The sequence below is a fragment of the Schistocerca gregaria genome, chromosome 3, assembly GCF_023897955.1.
Source record: "Schistocerca gregaria isolate iqSchGreg1 chromosome 3, iqSchGreg1.2, whole genome shotgun sequence".
Taxonomy (NCBI): Eukaryota; Metazoa; Arthropoda; class Insecta; order Orthoptera; family Acrididae; genus Schistocerca; species Schistocerca gregaria.
Genome location: NC_064922.1, coordinates 820,221,865 through 820,242,298, shown reverse-complemented (window position 1 = coordinate 820,242,298; position 20,434 = coordinate 820,221,865). Strand labels below are relative to the sequence as shown.

At 39.9% G+C, this 20,434-nt stretch overlaps 1 protein-coding gene across 4 annotated transcripts; it reads left to right on the top strand.

Moving 5' to 3' along the window:
* The first annotated feature begins 370 nt into the window (after nucleotides 1-370).
* On the top strand, nucleotides 371-19,361 carry LOC126355255 (peptide methionine sulfoxide reductase). 4 transcript variants are annotated; one of them, XM_050005540.1, is made up of 5 exons: nucleotides 371-715; nucleotides 2,742-2,914; nucleotides 3,000-3,114; nucleotides 3,213-3,355; nucleotides 18,658-19,361. In XM_050005540.1, the coding sequence occupies exons 2-5, from the start codon at nucleotides 2,745-2,747 to the stop codon at nucleotides 18,893-18,895; spliced, it is 666 nt and encodes a 221-aa protein (XP_049861497.1). In that variant the 5' UTR covers nucleotides 371-715; nucleotides 2,742-2,744; the 3' UTR covers nucleotides 18,896-19,361. The 4 variants fall into 4 exon arrangements, with proteins under 4 accessions (XP_049861497.1, XP_049861496.1, XP_049861498.1 ...); XM_050005539.1 differs by lacking the exon at nucleotides 371-715 and adding an exon at nucleotides 770-944; XM_050005541.1 differs by lacking the exon at nucleotides 371-715 and adding an exon at nucleotides 796-996.
* The last annotated feature ends 1,073 nt before the right edge of the window (nucleotides 19,362-20,434 follow it).

The following is a 20,434-nucleotide window of genomic DNA, read 5'->3' as shown; positions in this document are numbered from 1 at the left end:
GAACTGCTAAATCTGTATTAAATCAAAATATCCCGGGCAAATATAATCTACAGAAAGCATGAAACACTTCCATTTGCGTCTTACTGGTGTCAGGTTTCCCTGGTTTAGGCTGTCGTGGTGTATATTGTTAATGAATTTGACAAATATGTAAACATGTCCTATACATGAATGGTGCTTCTTACATTGCATTGTTCTACCAGGTGTGGGCCTTATGGGGATAATGTGCCTTATTTTCTCGTGTCTTTGAATTAGAGGATTTCAGGGACCCAGAGTTTGAGGTGGAGTGCAAACCGCGTTGCAAATCTGCAGTTTTCACATTTACAAATTGCTGAGATGAATAAAATAAGTGACAAGCCACCGAAAAAAAAAGTTATGATCCGATAAGGATTGAAGCTCAAATCTTCGGAATGGTTGTCGGTAACTAAGTCACGGTGTCGCGTTTGGTAGGACGAAAACTGGCAACACCTTTTAAATTAATGTTGTTTCTCTGATTGATTTTTAACAGTTACCTTTTTAACACTTACACAGTAGTAAACTGACTGTAAAATTGTGATAGTCATGCTGAACGTTGTTATCAGCGGAGTTGCGTCAGAAATGCTTTCGAAACTCACATTTGCTGTGGAAGGACTGACAGAATTTACAACGAAGCGGAAGCGTAAGCGTGTCGACAGTGTGCGAAGAGGGAAGTTGCTGAAGAAGAACCTGTGTTAAAAAGGTAGGTGGCTAGTATTTCTATAATTCTTCAGTGATTACGTATTCAAAACACAGACGTAAGATATGTGGAGCGCCACTTTCGTTCCGGAGGAAGAGAGAGTCATCATCGCTCAACAGAAAGTCGTCACACAGCACTCGTGCATTGAATGGGAATGCTAAGCAATTTGCAGGCCATTCAGTGTAGATTGTTCATTCCACTGTTTACAATGGGTCAACGGTTATCATCTTCAGTGAGTTCCTCAACAATTCCGTGAAGCCATTTGACATAATATATTTCTCGGCGTAAGTGATAAAATGTAACCGCCTCGTGCTGCAGGGGTATTTGAGTTTTGAGTTCTTAGTGACAGGTGTGTGGCTGTAGTCATGCGACAAAATTCATCAGCGCACGATTTATTGGTAATGTAGCCTGTATTGGAAATCTAGCCTGTACTAGTAACAGTTATGGTGCCAAGTTTAGAAAACCCTACCATTGTCATTGCCAAAGTTAATTCTAACATGTGTCCATTAATTTCGGCAAATACAGTAAGAAACTGGTGACAGATGCGGAACTTTGCCCACAACGGTCCATACCGAGCAATGGTATGATGAATGTTCATGTGTCGGTTATAAGGTAACGATGATATTTATAGAATTTCACTGTCGCTGCCACAATACAGGAAGCCAAGTTCCTGTTGCGTTAAAAGTATTTTTTACCGAGTCGTTGGTTTTGTTGGAAAAAACCTTGTAGTTAAAGGAATCCATATGCCTGTTTGATAGCTCCTAATTTGTAAGTACAGATATATTGTCCAATAAAGTACAACTTAAATAGCACATTTTCGTCCATATGAATTCGCATAGCAGCTTTGGGATGTTACAAAATTTTTCAGGTTCTTATGGAACTCCTTTGTTAAAATATTTGTTAGGTATTAGCAAAGAACCTTTAGTTTGCTTATGTCTGGTGTAGTATTATTGCAATCAGTGTTGACAAAGTTTTTGTGTACTTGAAGTAAAAACCATACCTTTAAATAATGGTGGAAGTAATAGATTTAGTTCATGATTTTTTGAAAGGTTGCTGTAGGTGCCCAAAATATTGATAGAGGTAGTTGCTGGAAAACATTTCAGCTCTTAGGTTATTTTAAGAAGATTCCTCGTTTGAAGAAACAGTAGTTTTTGTTGTTTCTTTTATTGCATCAGTGAATATGTTGCAGAAGCATGAAAACATGAATGAATTCTTTTTGAAATTTATTATCCTTCCAGTGCAGTTGCAAAACTTTTTGTGGCGATTTATTTGTTTAGATTTTGATCCCAGGTGTTATACAAAATTGCACTTCTTACTAAGATGCACAAACTGAATATTTTTTAAACATAATAGTAGCTGAACATAATTACCCAGTGATGTGGTGCAGTGGTTAGCACACTGGACTCGGATACAGGATGACAACAGTGCTAATCCACATCCAACCCTTAAGGTGTAGGTTTTCCATGATTTTCCTAAATTGCTCCATGAAAATTCTTGGATGGTTTCTTTGAAAGGGCACGTGCAATTTCATTTGCCATTCTTAAAACATTCTGAATTTGCACTCTGTGTTTAATGAACTCAGTGTTGATGGAAATCAACTATGGACTTGCTTCCTTTCTTTCTTCCTGTACATAACTGTGCACAGCATTAGTTTTATCATAAAGTATTAGTATCATTCATAAGGCTCTATCTGAATCAGGAGTATACTTAGTACAATGGACCATACCAAAGCAGTTACGGCACATGTCATACAGACAGTAGAAATGTTTACAGTTTGTAAACTGATGTTGTTCCTCTCTAAAATGTAAGTTTATACCATAGAGGAATCCCAAAAGAGAAAGTAATAGTCTATTACAAAACTTTAAATGAGCAGCATGTAAACAGATTTTTTTTTTCATTGTCTGTGCAATCTTTTGTGCAGCTGAAATACTAATCATGACATTCATTTCTGCAATTCAGTTTCTATAGAAATTAAGAATTTTTCAGATATGTTTCAAACTTTAACAGTGATGATATTTGTGTGTTCCAGGCAATGACAGCAGCAAACATACTCCATGATATCGATGTTCCTACAAAGAAGGCAACATTTGGAATGGGCTGTTTTTGGGGCCCTGACACGCTCTATGGTACACTCAAAGGAGTCATAAGAACAAGAGTGGGATATTCTGGAGGCACAAAAATTAACCCCACATATAGAGATCTGTAAGATCCCCTTTTCTCTTTGAAGAAGAGGCTGTTGAAATTATTTTCTAAGTATTTTGATAATTTTACATATTTGTTTCCACAGTGGAGATCACACAGAGTGTATTGATATTGACTATGACCCAAACGAAATTTCCTTTGGAAATTTACTTGAAGAGTTTTGGAAAAACCATGATCCCACTTACGGAGCCAAGAAACAGGTTGGTACTGGTATTTTAAAATTCATCTTTGTTGGTTTATCAGTTTTGTTCTGTGTAGAAGTTGTAATGAGATTATAATTTTACTTTATTCTCCACAGTACACATCCTTAATATTTTACCATGATGATGATCAAAAGCAGATAGCTGAGAAAAGTTTTAAAGAAGAGGAAGAGAAGAAAGGCCAGAAGGGCAAATTTGTCACCAAAATATTACCAGCAGCAGAGTTTTACAATGCAGAGGAGTAAGTTAGAACAAACACTTTTTTTTGCTTTCGAGACACGAATGGTAATGAGGGTCACCTTCTTGCAGCAACACTTCTCTCTCTCTCTCTCTCTCTCTCTCTCTCTCTCTCTCTCTCTCTCTCTCTCTCTCTCTCTTTTTAAAAAAATCCGTAAATATGTTTCACCCCAGTTGTGACATCTTCAATGGCTGTTTTTACTTACAGGAACACGTTGACATCAGTTTTTTGTTGTTTAGATTACTTCCCCCTTCCTTATATTGTATGTGCCCTGTGGCTGCCGACACAGATCGGCCAAAGGTCCATATTAAAACAGTGCATGTTGTCTGCAATCGGGGATGTTACGGCACTCTCTGTATTGAATTTTTGCTTAATTACTGTTCATACGAGAGAACAAGCAAATTTGTTGCTTCTTGAAAGTGAGGCAACATTGGTTCTGAAAAGATATAAAACATTAGATTTTTATGGGAGAAAACATGACAAGCAAAGTGGCCAGTACTTTATTTAGACAAAATGTGGATTCATTCACATTACACTGTGTCTCACAGTGACTGCGTGCAAGAAGTATTGTCAACAAAGGAAAAAAATGCTGTTTGGTGGTCAGCTGTTGCATCATGTAGGGAACTGGTGTATAGGTATTAGTATGTATAGCACTCCACTTGTAATAGTACTGGATTGTACACTTTTATTGTTACTCCTTGCTTCTTGGGCATAAGGACAATTGTGCTGCCAACCTGGTTAGGTCTTTAGTTGCTTTAGTAGATCTGATTCCCTATACTGCCCAGGGTTCTTCTCTACCACCCGCGGTTTTTCCTTGGTAGGGAGGAATTTAACAAAGGGGACTAATCCTCTTGAGGACATATGAGAAGCAGTGTTTGAGAGTGTGATGTGTTAGTCACTTCGCTCTTTGACACTGGCACCAAGTAAGGGGCTTCGGACATTGGACTTGCAGTCAGGAAGAGCGAATGTGTATAATCTTAACAATATCAGTACTTTCCCTGAGTCAGTTTAGGCAATTTCTGGGATGATTTTTCTTCATAAGAGTATAACCATTTTCCAGAGTTGTCTTGTCCTGTTTGAGCTTATGCTGCATCTTGAATGACATCAACAAGGTGCTAAATTATAAACTGAAGGTAACCAAGCTTCTCTAGTATATACAGTTTTATATAAGTGGTTACCTGACAGTTTCAGAAATTAGAATGATTGCCTCAAGATTAACAACCACAAAAAACAAATTAATGTTGTAAATGTTCAATTTTAAGAATGAGAATTTAATTCATACAGCTCCTTTGGTATCCTCTTACATATTCATGAATGTGTCAGTATGTGTTTCTCTTGGAGGGATGTTAATTGCTGGCGTGTTTCACAATGGCTTTAAAATGTCCCTTATTGAGAACACCTACATCCACAATTATCCACTTAAAACCAGCCTCTGATCCCTTCATTAAATGACATTACCTCTGATCCCTTCATTAAATGACATGATACATAAAAACAACGGTTTGCATTTGATAACCCACAACACAAGAAATTGTGTGCTCAGCTTCCTAAGTATGACTGCAGTGATAATAGACAAAATAATTTAACACACAAAAGAAAGTTATAATTAGGCAAGCTTCTGGAGCCAGTGACTCCTTTAGGCAGAAGGGTTGAGGGGTGAAGGAATAGGATGGGAGAGGTCTAGGAGAAGGGGTAGATTTCGGGAAAGTCATCCGGAACTATGGGTCAGGGGAGACTTACCGGACGGGCTGAGACGGTAAGGCTGATCCTTGAGGACTGCATAGGATGAGATTTGAGAAACTGAGAGCTTGAAGGTGGAAGACAGGGTAAGCTGCAGGACAGAGATTACTGCTTTAACATCACGCATGAATATTTTGAAAATAGCAGGGTCTGTGCAACTGAAGTATTTACTCCTATTCTTGTTCCCCAGCAATGCACTTTGTTGTTGTTGTTGTTGTTGTTGTTGTTCTGGTCTTCAGTCCTGAGACTGGTTTGATGCAGCTCTCCATGCTACTCTATCCTGTGCAAGCTTCTTCATCTCCCAGTACTTATTGCAAGCTACATCCTTCTGAATCTGCTTAGTGTACTCATCTCTCGGTCTCCCTCTACGATTTTTACCCTCCACGCTGCCCTCCAATATTAAATTGGTGATCCCTTGAGGCCTCAGAACATCTCCTACGAACCGATCCCTTCTTCTGGTCAAGTTGTGCCACAAACTTCTCTTCTCCCCAATCCTATTCAATACTTCCTCATTAGTTATGTGATCTACCTATCTAATCTTCAGCATTCTTCTGTAGCACCACATTTCGAAAGCTTCTATTCTCTTCTTGTCTAAACTATTTATCGTCCATGCTTCACTTCCATACATGGCTACACTCCATACAAATACTTTCAGAAATGACTTCCTGACACTTAAATCTATACTCGATGTTAACAAATTTCTCTTCTTCAGAAACACTTTCCTTGCTATTGCCAGTCTACATTTTATATCCTCTCTATTTCGACCATCATCAGTTATTTTGCTCCCCAAAGAGCAAAACTCCTTTACTACTTTAAGTGTCTCATTTCCTAATCTAATTCCCTCAGCATCACCCGACTTAATTCGACTACATTCCATTATCCTTGTTTTGCTTTTGTTAATGTTCATCTTATATACTCCTCTCAAGACACTGTCCATTCCATTCAACTGCTCCTCCAAGTCCCTTGCTGTCTCTGACAGAATTACAATGTCATCGGCGAACCTCAAATTTTTTATTTCTTCTCCATGGATTTTAATACCTACTCTGAACTTTCCTTTTGTTTCCTTTACTGCTTGCTCAATATACGGATTGAATAACATCGGGGATAGGCTACAACCCTGTCTCACTCCCTTCCCAACCACTGCTTCCCTTTCATGCCCCACGAGTCTTATAGCTGCCATCTGGTTTCTGTACAAATTGTAAATAGCCTTTCACTCCCTGTATTTTACCCCTGCCACCTTTAGAATTTGAAAGAGAGTATTCCAGTCAACACTGTCAAAAGCTTTCTTTAAGTCCTCAAATGCTAGAAACGTAGGTTTGCCTTTCCTTAATCTTTCTTCTAAAATAAGTAGTAAGGTCAGTATTGCCTCACGTGTTCCAGTATTTCTACGGAATCCAAACTGATATTCCCCGAGGTCGGCTTCTACTAGTTTTTCCATTCGTCTGTAAAGAATTCGTGTTCGTATTTTGCAGCTATGGCTTATTAAACTGATTGTTCGGTAATTTTCACACCTGTCAACACCTGCTTTCTTTGGGATTGGAATTATTATATTCTTCTTGAAGTCTGAGGGTATTTCGCCTGTCTCATACATCTTGCTCAGCAGATAGTAGAGTTTTGTCAGGACTGGCTCTCCCAAGACCGTCAGTAGTTCCAATGGAATTTTGTCTACACCCAGAGCCTTGTTGCGACTCAGCCAATCCTCTGTCAAACTCTTCACGCAGTATCGTATCTCCCATTTCATCTTCATCTACATCCTCTTCCATTTCTTTAATATTGTCCTGAAGTACATCACCCTTGTATAGACCCTCTATATACTCCTTCCACCTTTCTGCTTTCCCTTCTTTGCTTAGAACTGGGTTTCCATCTGAGCTCTTTATCTTCATACAAGTCATTCTCTTTTCTCTAAAGGTCTCTTTAATTTTCCTATAGGCAGTATCTATCTTACCCCTAGTGAGATAAGACTCTACATCCTTACATTTGTCCTCTAGCCATCCCTGCTTAGCAATTTTGCACTTCCTGTCGATCTCATTTTTGAGATGTTTGTATTCCTTTTTGCCTGCTTCATTTACTGCAGTTTTATATTTTCTCTTTTCATCAATTAAATTCAATATTTCTTCTGTTACCCAAGGATTTCTACTAGCCCTCGTCTTTTTACCTACTTGATCCTCTGTTGCCTTCACTACTTCATCCCTCAAAGCTACCCATTCTTCTTCTACTGTATTTCCTTCCCCCATTCCTGTCAATTGTTCCCTTATGCTCTCCCTGAAACTCTGTACAACCTCTGGTTTAGTCAGTTTATCCAGGTCCCATCTCCTTAAATTCCCACCTTTTTGCAATTTCTTCAGTTTTAATCTACAGTTCATAACCAATTGATTGTGGTCAGACTCCACAGCTGCCCCTGGAAATGCCCTGCAATTTAAAACATGGTTCCTAAATCTCCGTCTTATCATTATATAATCGATCTGATACCTTTTAGTATCTCCAGGGTTCTTCCATGTAGACAACCTTCTTTCATGATTCTTAAACCAAGTGTTAGCTACGACTAAGTTTGGCTCTGCGCAAAATTCTACCAGGCGGCTTCCTCTTTCATTTCTTAGCCCCAATCCATATCCACCTCCTACGTTTCCTTCTCTCCCTTTTCCTACACTCGAATTTCAGTCCCCCATGACTACTAAGTTTTCATCTCTCTTCTTTGCCTGAATACTTTCTTTCATCTCATCAGACATTTCTTCAATCTCTTCGTCATCTGCTGAGTTAGTTGGCAGATAAACTTGTAAAACTGTGGTAGGTGTGGGCCTTGTGTCTGTCTTGACTGCAATGATGCATTCACTATGCTGTTTGTAGCAGCTTACCCGCACTTCTATTTTTTATTCGTTATTACACCTACTTCTGCATTACCCTGATTTGATTTTGTATTTATAACCATGGTTCAATGGGAGGAGGAACAGTGACTTCCTGATATGACAGTCACAGGATACTATGTTTTATTCATTCTGAACATTTAAAGCAAGTTGCCAATCTTTGCACCACTTTGAAATCTTGTCAAGATCTGATGAATATTTGTGAAACTTCTTTCAGATAGTACTTTATTTTAGATAACTGCATTGTCTGCAAAAAGTGTGAGGTTACTATTAATGTTGTCTGCAAGATCATTAATGTACTAAATGAACAGGAAGGATCCCAACTCCCTTCTGTCAGGCACATCCAAAGGTATTTTCACAGCTGACGATGACTGTCCATCCGAGATAACATGCTGTGTCCTGCCTACCAAAAAGTCCTCAATCCAGTCACAAATATCACTTGATACCCCATATGGTCATACTTTCGATAGTAAGTGTAGGTGTGGTACTGAGTCAGATGCTTTTGGAGATCAAGAAATACAGCATCTACCTGATTGATTTCAGTATGTTGTGTGAGACAAGATGAAGTTGTGTTTCACATGATTGAGGTTTTCTTAATCCATGCTGGTTGGCATTGAAGAGATCACTCTGTTCAAGATACCTTGTTATGTTTGAGCTCAGAATATAAGATTCTACAACAAATCGATGTCACGAATGTTGGATGGTAGTTCATGGATCACTTCTAGTACCCTCCTTGTAGACAGTTGTAATCTGTGCATTTTTTCCAAGAACTGGGCATGGTTTTTTCGAGATCTACTATGGATTGTAGTTAGAAGAGGGGCTAACTCAGCCGCAAATTCAGTATAAAATCTGTTAGGGATTCCATTGGGCCCAGTAGCTTTGTTCAATTTTTACAATTTCAGCTGTCTCTCAAGACCACTGACACTAACACCTATTTCACTCATCTTTTCAGTGGCATGAGGATTAAATTGGCGCAGTTGTCCTGGGTTTTCCTTTGGAAAGGAACATTTGAAAACAGAGTTCAGCATTTCAGCTTTTATTTTGCTAGCCTCAATTTCATTATATGTCTCATTTGTTAAGGACTGGACACTTGGTCATTGAAGGCGTGCAGTGCTCCCTTGACAGCCAAACGTGTTTTGTTCAGTAACTCTCCCTCAGTAGCTCTACACTTAGTTTTACACTTATTATGCAGTAATCTCTCTTTCCTTAGAAGTTTCTTTACAGTGACTATATACAATGGAGGTTCCTTCTCGTTATGAACTGTTCTGTTGCGTGCATATCTATCTAGTGTGTGGTCAGCTATTCTTTTGAACTTGAGCTATAGTTCCTCTACATGCTGCTGCCCCATGCATAAAGTTTACAGTTCCTGGTGTAGATAGGACACTAATGATTATTTTATCTAGTATACTAAATATTCAAAACAAAGATTCCAAGACTTACCAAGTGAGAAAGGGCCTGTAGACAGGCACAATAAAATAACACACAAACACACACACAAAATTTCAAGCTTTCGCAACCGGCGGCTGCTTTGTCAGTAAAGAGGGAAGGAAAAGGAAAGATGAAAGGATGTGGGTTTTAAGGTAGAGGGTAAGGAGTCATTCCAATCCCGGGAGCAGAAAGACTTAACTTAGGGGGAAAAAGGATAGGCATTTACGCGCGCGCGACCCCCCCCCCCTCCCCCCCCCCTCCCCCCCCCGCCCCCCCCCCCCCCCCCACACACACACACACACAAGCTTGTGGATACAAGTGGCTTAAAATCTATTAAACAACTCCAAAATGGTTCCTTTTCGGTTGAAACTAAGTGATCAAGACAAGTGGAACTTCTCAAGAAATCGCATAAATTGGGCGAGTATGACATAGTTGTTGAGATGCACACCTCTCTCAATTCAAGCAAGGGTGTGGTCATGCACTGTGATATCATGGATATGGACTTTGCAGAGCTTGAAACAAGAATGTGCATCTGTGGGGGTAGTTGATGTGGAACAACGAACACGAAGGAATAACGCAGAAAGTGAGAAGACTGCCACTTTCGTTGTCACCTTCAGTTCTCCAATGCTGCATGAACGTATTATGGCAGGGTTCCTCCAACTCATAGTTAGGCCTTACATCCTTAACCTACGCCAGCATTTTGGCCATACAGAGATGAGTTGTGGAGGTGAAATGACTTCAGGAAGTGTGGGAAGGCAGCCCATGATGCTGGGACTGGCTACAATCTCTGATGAACTTGTCAAATGCTCTGGGATCCATCCAATCTGGAGCCGAGGCTGCTGTGTTTTTGCGGAGGAATGTAAAATTCAGGAAGTAAGTGACTAAGTGAACACCCTGTGCTAAAGCCAAAAAGAATATAAGGCAACAAAACCCCCTGTCTTTGCCGCTTTGTATGCCATCATGCAGAAATCTGTTTGCAAGGTGGACGCTTAAACACCGATGACGTCTAGCACACCACTTTCCACCACCAGCACCTGTACTTGCCAAACCCAAATGAGTAAATACAGCGATCTAGGCAGCTACTACAGAAAAGACCAGCAATAGTTACGCACTGAGCATCAAGAAGGCACATGAATAGCAGAGTGCATCTCGACACACTCTTTCCCCGTCATCCTTGAAGGGACAGGGAACTGCGAAAGGGTCATGCCATTCAGGTCAGAAGCTGTCCCAGGCACAGTCAGATGTCATTCTGGCACATCTGACTGATGAAGAGAGCATCATGGAGTTAGATGCCTTGTCACCAGACCCAGGCAACACCTCCATTCCCCTCCACTCTAAAAGTGCTTCGTGTCCTGTGACGGTACCTAATGAGTAGTTGCTCTTCTAAACAGCATCCCATATGAACAGTCTAGTCATGTCTTTACCTGCAGTTGCTCGTACTTCAGGTACTTGGGATATGCGTGGCTCTGTTTTAAAGGAATAGCTCCATGTAGTCAAAGGGTCGAGCCGCGCACATCTGCTTTCATGCCCTGCAGCTAATTCATTACAAATAATAGCTTGTAGCTGTTATCCTGCAACCAAATAGTCTATGCATTGGCTAGAATTGCGAATTAGCAAAATACAGAGAAATGTAAAGTAGAAGATAAATAAATACATTAATAAAAGGGTTCTATTATAATCTCTGTGGCTGATGTAGACAACGGGGAATTGTGTTGAAAAATGTTTATCCAAGAAAGAACATCTCAAATAAACGGAAAGTGGTCATACGATAATTAGGTATAATACAGCCAGAAATACTCTCCTAAAATGCAGTAAAGTTACGTTGAGTGCGCTAAGTGAGTGGTGGCAAAATCCCCAAATTAGTCATTGAATATACACAAAAACTAGTTCATTTTGTGATCACAATTACAATGAACATTCACTAGCTCAAAACAGTTGACACTTCAACATGATGATTCACAAATTAACACAGACGACGCAAAAATTTGTAACTCGTATGTTGTCTATTCTCAGTTCTATAAATTAAGCAATAGCAGGTAGTCCTTTTCTGGAGCACTTTCAGACCTGTCGAAATACTAAGTCCCTTCAGAAGTTAAAGTATGGTAGCGGCCATTCACTGCTGAGAATCCCTTCAGAAGTTAAAGTAGGGTAGTGGCCATTCACTGCTGAGAATCAGACAAGCTAGACAATCTCTACAGTTGACTACCACTCATTACCACAGTAAAGTCTGCTTCCTTCCAGAACTTGCATAACTGAATCGCTCCCTTGATATTTTCACTCAAGAAGTCCCAGTCTCCACTTGACTCCCAACACAAGAAATAAAGTAGATAAAGATATGTAGCTTTCAGAGACGATATCATAGTGCAACACTATCATCTGAGATATCATTGCTGAAATCGCATGAAGTGACTAAAAGTTTTTAAGTCAGAGGTTCATTGTGTGAATTTTCACTGTGAAACATTAGCTTCTGTAGTTTTACAGATATTGAAATATTGTCATATATTGGATGGACATCATTTATCAGAGGTCATCGATGTATTCAGATTCGATTTAATGTAAAACAGTGATTTATTGGCAAAGAATGAGATTTTCACTCTGCATTGGAGTGTGCCCTGATGTGAAACTTCCTGGCAGAGTTGAGTAGATTTTTTATCTTTACAATTACGTTATTTTAAAGATACTCATACCCCTGTCTGCAGGGCAATATACTGCATCGCAGGGATGACCCGACTGGGGAAATGGCCAAGGGAGGGTTGCTGTGTTTGTCAATAACACACACCACTCTGGTGCTCTCTCCCTGGCTACTGACTTGCAAGCATGTGCAGAACAACTCCCCGACCAATTTTCCTACTGGGAGACTTCAGTGTTCATCATGTTTTGTGGGGCTTGATCTCTACTTTCCCTTGGGGTTGGTTTTCGGAAAGCCCCATGACATCTCACCAGCTGTGCAACCTCAACACAAGTACTCAAACTTATTTCTGTGCTGATACTGGTTCATTCTCAGGCATTGACCTCTCTTTCTGCTCTCCAGCACTTGTGGACTTGGTTCAGTGGGAAGTTGCTGAGAACTTTCATTCCAGTGACCACTTCCCACTCCGCAGTTGCTTTTTGGATGGATCATTACCTGAATTGTAGCCACCAGCATGGATGGTCAGCAAGGCTAACTGGATGCTGTTCAGCAAGCTGGCTGTGTTTGAACACATCAACAGTGTCTAGTAATGGCAGGACCTTATCACAAGAGAGATCCATCAGGCTGCTGATTTACCCATCCAAAAGTTTTCAGGTGATTTTAAGAAGCAACCTGTACCTTGGTGGGCTGATGAATGCCATTCAGTGATATAGGACAGATATGTAGCCCTTAGACAGATTAAGTGCTGCCGAACAGGAGACACCTCACAACCTTTGGAGTAGCGAGAGCCAAAGCTCAACACGTAATGAGGAGAGCAAGAAAAGGCCATGGCAAGTGTTCCTGGACTCCATTGACCATTCCTCTTGTTCTTCAAAAATATGGGAAGCCATCTATAGGATTTCTGGTAAACAGTCTTTTACAAGTAGCAGCCGGGCTAAACCTGGGGTGTGTCTAAACAATGCTTGGAGACATTGCTCAGAGTCTGGTAGAGAATTTTGCAAAAACTACACAAATGCAAGCCAGGATCTGGTGTTCAATTGCTATTGTCAACTGTAGAGGGGGTTAAGGTGGATTTCAGACAAACAATTCAAGTCTTAAACTACTCTTTCTCCTTGTGGTACTGGAATTGGCAACTGTCAGACTTGTGATACTGCGTCTAGTCACAACCGATACTGCATGCTTTGACATTTGCCACCACTGTCAAGGGAAATCCTTCTTGAATGTTTTAATTCGATATGGGAGACAGGTCACTTCCCAGCTCGTGGAGAGTGGCAGTTTTGCCACCTCTCTTCAGACCAGGAAAGGACTGCATACATCCCAGTAGTTGCTGGAGTATGCCCTTAATGAGCTGTGTATGAAAGAGCCTGGAGCAAATGGTTGATCGTTGTCTGGTCTGGTCGTGAGGGACAAGGAAACTCAGCCACTCTGTATGGATTCCGGAAATTCTGGTCCAGTTGGCAACCTGACCCTGCTAGAGGTGGCTGTTCAGGAAGTATTCGTACATAATTACCACTGAATCAGTGTATTCTTTGGTATCAGTAAGGTGTGTGACACTACTTGTAGAAGCAGTATTCTGACGCAACTGCATCAGTGGGTCTTTCATGGCCACCTCATACGGTCTTTCCTGTCTCTGTGGTTTTTTAGGACCCAAGTTGGTGATATAGTGTGAGATCGTGCTGAGCAGGAAAATGATATCCTTCAGGGGAGTGTTTTAATTGGTATCCTCTTTGCCATAGCCATGAAAGATCTGAAAGCCAAAGTCCAGAAGGTGCTGAATACAAGTGCCTTAGCCACAGGTCTTTGGAAGCAGACAGGACACTTCTGCACCAATTTTAAAGGGCTTTTGTGAATTCACAGCTACAATGTGGATACACAGTGTAAGAGTCAGTGAGGCCTTCTTACTTGAAGATAATTGATTCTATCCACCAGTAGGGGATTAGGCTGGCCGAAGGTGCTTAAGGGACCAACCCTGTACCCAGTCATTGTGTTGAGGCTGGAGAACCACCATTCACTATCTGGCTGCTGATCCTCTTGGTTCGTCAGATGTGTATGTTCTTCTCAGCACTGCCTTCAACTGCATACCATATTGTTGCTCGTCCACCTTTGGAATGCCTTTTCTCCAATTGTGTATTAGCAACAAGGCCATTTGCGATCTGTATGCGATCTGTGCTAGTTATTTGGTGTCGTGCCTTTTGATGTGGAGCAAGTACAACCCCAAATCCAGGGTTTGAACAGTCTTCCACCCAGTTACTGCAAAAGTCCAGAGTAATTTTAGATTTGGTGCAGCACAAGAGAGATTGCAGTCTGCATTTGTTTGTAATGTGTTATTTTATGACTTTTTAAATGAGCACCGTAACTCCACAGCTGTCTTTATGGGTGGGTCAAAATGGGGGGGGGGGGGGGGGAGACTATTGATTGATCTGTTGTTTTCCTGATTGTGTAATCAAGGTCCGACTGCCTCGAGACTTTACTATCTTTGCGAGCTTGTGGGTTGTGTTTAGTCCTAAATTCCTTGTCTGTTCAGATTGTGTGTGTTGTTCACTCTTTCCGATGCTTGTACTCACCAGATAAAGTAGAATATCCAGGTCACCCTCCTCCAACTACAATGGCTGGGTAAGGAAGTACCTTTCTGATGGGTACCAGGGCATATGGGTATTGTGGGAAATGAAAGGGTGGATGTAGAAACAAAGGAGGCAAGTGGCAATTCCCAGTTATTTAGTGTGCATGCTATCACCTCACTGTTGAAGGGCAGAATCATGCGTAAATGAGAAGAAAAGTGACTGGAAGACACATAATAAGCTGCGTCTCGTAAAGCCCACTAAGGGTCAGTGGCGTACCTCCTTTCAGTCACAAAGATGGGATGAGATGGTGCTTACTTGTCTTCACATAGGTCACAGTTCTCTGGTGCATGGTGTCATGCTCTGGCAAAAGGATCCTTCAGTGTGTAGTATTTACCAATGGCAGATTTGCCACGAGATCTGTCCTCTATTTAAAGTAAGATTTTGTGATTTGTCCAACTTGTTTCCAACAGTTCTAGGGAAACCCAGTTAATGCATTAGTAGGGTAACAGGCTCACCTGTATTTTTTGCAAGTGGTCAGTTAGTCAGCCACATTTCTCTGTGCCCTTCTTTTAGCTCTTCGTTTTTTTTCTCTACATTTTAATCTCAGTTATAGCATCTTTATCAGCTGTCTTAAGGTGTGTGAGATAGAGAAGTTGTGAGAGTGAACGCAAGTGAGGACATGAGTGTCATTTTATAGGTGTCCTCCTCAATGTATAACAGTTTTTGTTTCTTGTAAAATGTGTAAGGGCACTGATAACATTGCCATTGAGTGCCAGTAAAACACACACACTCACTCACTCACTCACTCACTCACTCACTCTCTCTCTCTCTCTCTCTCTCTCTCTCTCTCTCTCTCTCTCTCTCTCTCTCTCTCTATTGCTTCTGTATCACTCATCTTTGCAGTGGCATGAGAATTAATCTGGTGCGGTGCTTCGGGTAATTCCTTTGTTAAAAAAAGAAAAAGAGCTTAGTATAATAATTCTTACCCAACAGCATTCTCAAAGGTGTCAGGTCTATTTGTTGCCATTAGATTTAAAACATCTCCACTCTGAGTGGGCTTCCAAATGAAAGTTCTCAGAGAAAGTGTGTATTAGAATGTCTTGCCATATCCACCACATACAAATATGTGATATTTTAATCAGTTATTGGTTGTTTAAAGTCTCCTCTAATGATGGGTGATCATTCTGTTGATCGTGTATCTCATTTCAAAGTTTTCATTTGTTCATGTGTGGTCAACCATAGTGCCTGTGCTGTAAAATTTTGGAGGTACGTCTTCCCCTTTTTCTTTCAAGCTTTTAAGTAGACTTTCCCAATTGCTGCTGTTGTGTAGCATCAAGTTTGTCCCTAGGTCTTGAATGAGGACGGGTTCCCTCACCAGCAGGTATGCAAGTCTGGATCATGTTGTTTTGGATACTCATATTGCTTTCTTTATATAGGCTGCCTTCACTCTTTTAATGTTAGGTATTTCACTGTAAGCTGTGGTCCGATAATTTCTGTGCTGTACGTCAGTATTTGGAAGATTTTGGCTCTGAATAGTGCTATTACTATCTCCAGGCTATTTCATGGATTGCCATTATTGCTTGCATTGCTTTCTCTGTTACATGTTTTGTGAAACTTTTGCAGTTTTTTATTGTGACCCCTAGATACTTGAAGTCTGGTAGAGTCTTCAGTTTTCTGTCCCAAATGAAGATCTCAGCTGATGCAGATGCTCTTCCTCCATTTCTGAGTACCACCATTTCTGTTTTCACCACATTTATTTCGAAGCCATGTTCGAAACACCAATCTCCCATATAGTTTATCACATCTTGTAACTTTGCAATGTGCTTTGCATCTATTACAATATCATCTGCATTTGCATATGAGATTACACCCTCCTTTTGGGGTATTGTTAAAACTTCTTCCACTGCAAGGATAAATAACAGAGGACTCAGTGGTCTCCCTGTAGTACTTTGTTTAATTGGAGTATCAGCTCCAATAGGGGGAAGTAGGCTGAGACCATTTTTTCATTCCATCTCAGTATTGTGCTTATGATTCATGTCTACATGTTGTTTTCTCCTTGGGTTTCCTCTAGTTCTTTGGTCATTAATTTTCTGCTTATAAAGTCAAAGGCTTTTGTGAAGTCTATAAATACTACATAGAACTTTTCTCTGTCTTCGAGGGCTTCCAATACACTCTTTAGGAGGAGTTCTGTTGAAGTCATAGTTGATATTCCCTTCCTGAATCCCATTTGGCTATCGGGGAGATGTTCATTGATTGTTTGCTTTATTCTTTCTGTTATTCTTTTTTTGTGAACACTCTGAAAGGTAATTTTTCTAGGGCTGTGCCTCTGTATTCGTTAGGGTCCTCGAGGTCTCCTTTCCTTTATAAAGCACTTACTATTGACTGTCTCCACTGTTTTGTAATGGAGGCTATTTCTATGCATTTATTGTAGAGTTTTGTCCACATTGGTGTTAGTATTGAGTACACCATCTCTATTTGATATTAGCATATCCTTTCAGTATACACCTAGGCCAGTGATCAAAATAACTTTTAAATAAGATCTCTAACAGCAGTCATCAAATTGAATAAGATGAGCTGGCATGAGAATGCAGCAGAATAGTGTAGAAACCTCCCATGGAGTGCACATGTGATATCTAGTATGAACAGAACTGATGACAGAAGTGTTTACCTGTGAACAACACCAAACTGAGCAGGCCAGTGCTTGCACTGAGTTCAACCACTGCAGACCATGCCTTGGGCTTTGTGTGGAGTGTTCAGTTGTTAGCCACCCGCACCAGTTGCATGCTGTATTTATTGCCCTGCAGATCTCTTAAGTCTTTTGTATTATTGGTTTGCTATAGATTGACTTGTATGGTGAGTTTTGTTTCTGTTCAATGGGTTCTACCCCCCAGTTATTATCCAGCTGTGAAGTACCTATGTTGACAGTTTAGTGTTGTGATGATTTCATTCCTATGCAGACACTAATTGAGAAGAGAATCAAATTTTCTGTGGTGGATTTAATGTGGGGTGAAACTTGGTAACTGGAATAGGACTCAAAAACAAAGAAGCATATTTTTCTAGAGTAGAAAGCCTGTTCATTGTTTTTTGCTGTGAAAGACTTGGCCATGAGATTTTTTCCTGGCTGGACAGTAAATACGCAATATTTTCCATCCAGGTTCATTATTATTTGATAAACAGGGTTGTGTACACATACTCACAAACCCAGTATGCTTGGATTTTGCATCATGACAATTTTAAATCGTGTTAATAGCAAGGGAATTTTTGTTGTGAAAATCAAACAAAACATTTTTCCTACTATCCTATAAATCTAACATGGCCTTCTGTGACTGGGTTTTCCTCCCTGGCCCCAAATGTGAAACTAAAAGAGCACTAATTTCTTGGGTGTCGAAAATGGTTTCCATCTAAGAGTTCCATTTTGTTACAGAGTGTTTGTGACATTAGATAAGACATGTAGGTGCTGTGCAGATTGTTTTGAAAAGTACTATTTATTATCAGTGAAGTAAATAAATTCTAGTAATGTGTCACCATGGTGGCACCATTTATTTAAAATTTTTATGTAGATTGCACATCATTGTATTTGTATCAAGAGTTTTGGATCAGCTTTCATCAGAGACGGGAAAATGGTACAAAATAAGAACAACATTTTACTGTAATATGTGTAAGAAGGTGCTCATATTAGCCTGAAACTAAGCATAAAGTAGTTTCACACCAAACCAAAACTAACTTTTGTATTATAGAGTTGTTCAGACTTCAAATTCTGGTTCCCCATGTAGGAAACATAAAAACATCGAAGTTTAGTGATTGAAACTTATCTGATAAATTCTTCATAAAATTATTTTAAAATCACCATATATGAACTTACTACAAACAATATACAATATACACATAGTCATTTTGCAGTAGATAGTTACAAACAAAAAGCAAAACTTGGATGTACTCTATTTATCATGTAAGAAATTTTCAAGTACCCACATGCAATACTAGCCCATCGTCATCAGTATCTGTTAGGAAATGAGTGTATGGTTATTTGCAGTTATTAGCTTCTTATGTTAACTGTATCAGCAAAGTTCTGTTTTATTTTTGCAGCTATCATCAGAAATATCGCCTGCAGCAGCACACACAGCTTGTGCAATGGTTGGGTCTGACGTCTGGCAAGAAGCTCATAAGTTCACATGCTGCTGCACGTATCAATGGATATGTAGTAGGTATGGGTGGTGTGCAAATGTTTGAGGAGGATGTCAGTAGACTTGGACTTACACCTGAAATAGCAGACTATGTGCGGAAGTGGGTTACAAAATATGAAGGGCGTGGCATGATTTGTTGACTATTCACTGGTGTGTCAGTTGCTATTGCTGCAGTATGTTCTACTGTATGAAGCCTAGAATTGTTAGTGGAGTTTGTCCACAGCCTTCACATACACATGGGTGGAGGAGAGAAGGGGGGGGAGAGAGTTATATGTATTGATAAAGCATTTTTTTCTTCTCAGGGAGCAGTCAATCAAATAATTTTATAAGGATTGTAACTGAATGCATCTTTTATCTGAATGAATAGAACAACGGTATGAAACCAAAGATTTTAGTCAAATTCCTGTTGTTTGCTTTTCATTTTTGTTTGAAAAACTTATGCTTCATAAGGAATGTTTTTAAAACTGCCAGTGTAAAATCATCAAACGAGTGTCATTGTTTACAAATATACAGTAGTCATTCCAGCAGCAGGGCCATGATGTTGTTATAAATGACAAAATGTACAGCTTGTTACAGAATATTAAAGTTTTTATACAGTTGACCAAATAGTTTTTAAATTTAATTTACCAAAATTATTAACTTTGTATGTTAGTTGCCATGTAGGTACTGTGAACAGCTGAAAATAAGGGTAAGTTACAACTTTTATGCGTGCCCAGGACATGCAGCTGTACTATTTAGTTACTCTGGAGCAAATACTCTGGAGGTCAAAAAAAGTCGAACATATAGACCTCCAGGCATGGTCTGCCCTGGAAGATGTCATCAAGGAGGACAAAACTGGCATTAGACAGGTTAGTGTGTGTGGAATGTGCTTCTCAAAATCTGGTAAGTAGGTTAGAGAATTTGAAGGGAGATGGACAGATTGAAGTTACAATGGAAATTATTGAAAGGTGATGGCAGGAAACATTTGGTCAGGATGTAGAATTATCAACACAAACACAAATGTTGGTTAATCCAGGAGCATGTCTAATAATCAGTAACAAACAGGAATGCATGTGTGTTACTATGGCCAGCATAGTGATTGTATTATCATAGCAAAGATAAACACAAGGCAAAGACATGCCACAGCTCTGCAGATGACGAAAAGATTGAAAGAGTGTATAATGAGATGAGACTTATGCAGATAGCCATGGAGAAGAAAATTTAATTGTGATGGGGTGCTGAAATATAATCATGGAAAAAGAAGAGAAGGATAAATAGTAGAGTATTGACTGTTGAAAGGAACAAAAGTGGTAACTACCTTGTAGAATTCTGCACAGAGCACAATTTAATCATTGCTAATACTTGGTTTAAGAATCATGACAGGAAATTGTATATGTGAAAGTATCCTTGAGGTTCTACAAGGTTTCAGGTACTGTACATAAGTGTAAGATAGATATTTTGGAGCAAGATTTTAAGCTGGAAAGTTTTTGTGGAAGCAAATGTGGGGTCTGGCCATAATTTGTTGGCTATGAACTGCAGAGTAAACTGAAGAAATTGCAGAAAGACAGGAAATTATGCATGTGAGACTTCGATAAATTGAAAGAACCAGAAGTTGTTCAGAGTTTCAAATTAGTGAAATACGAAGTAGGTAGCTTCGAGAGGTAGTGCAGTGAGAGGAGCAGAGGATGAAATAGGTACAG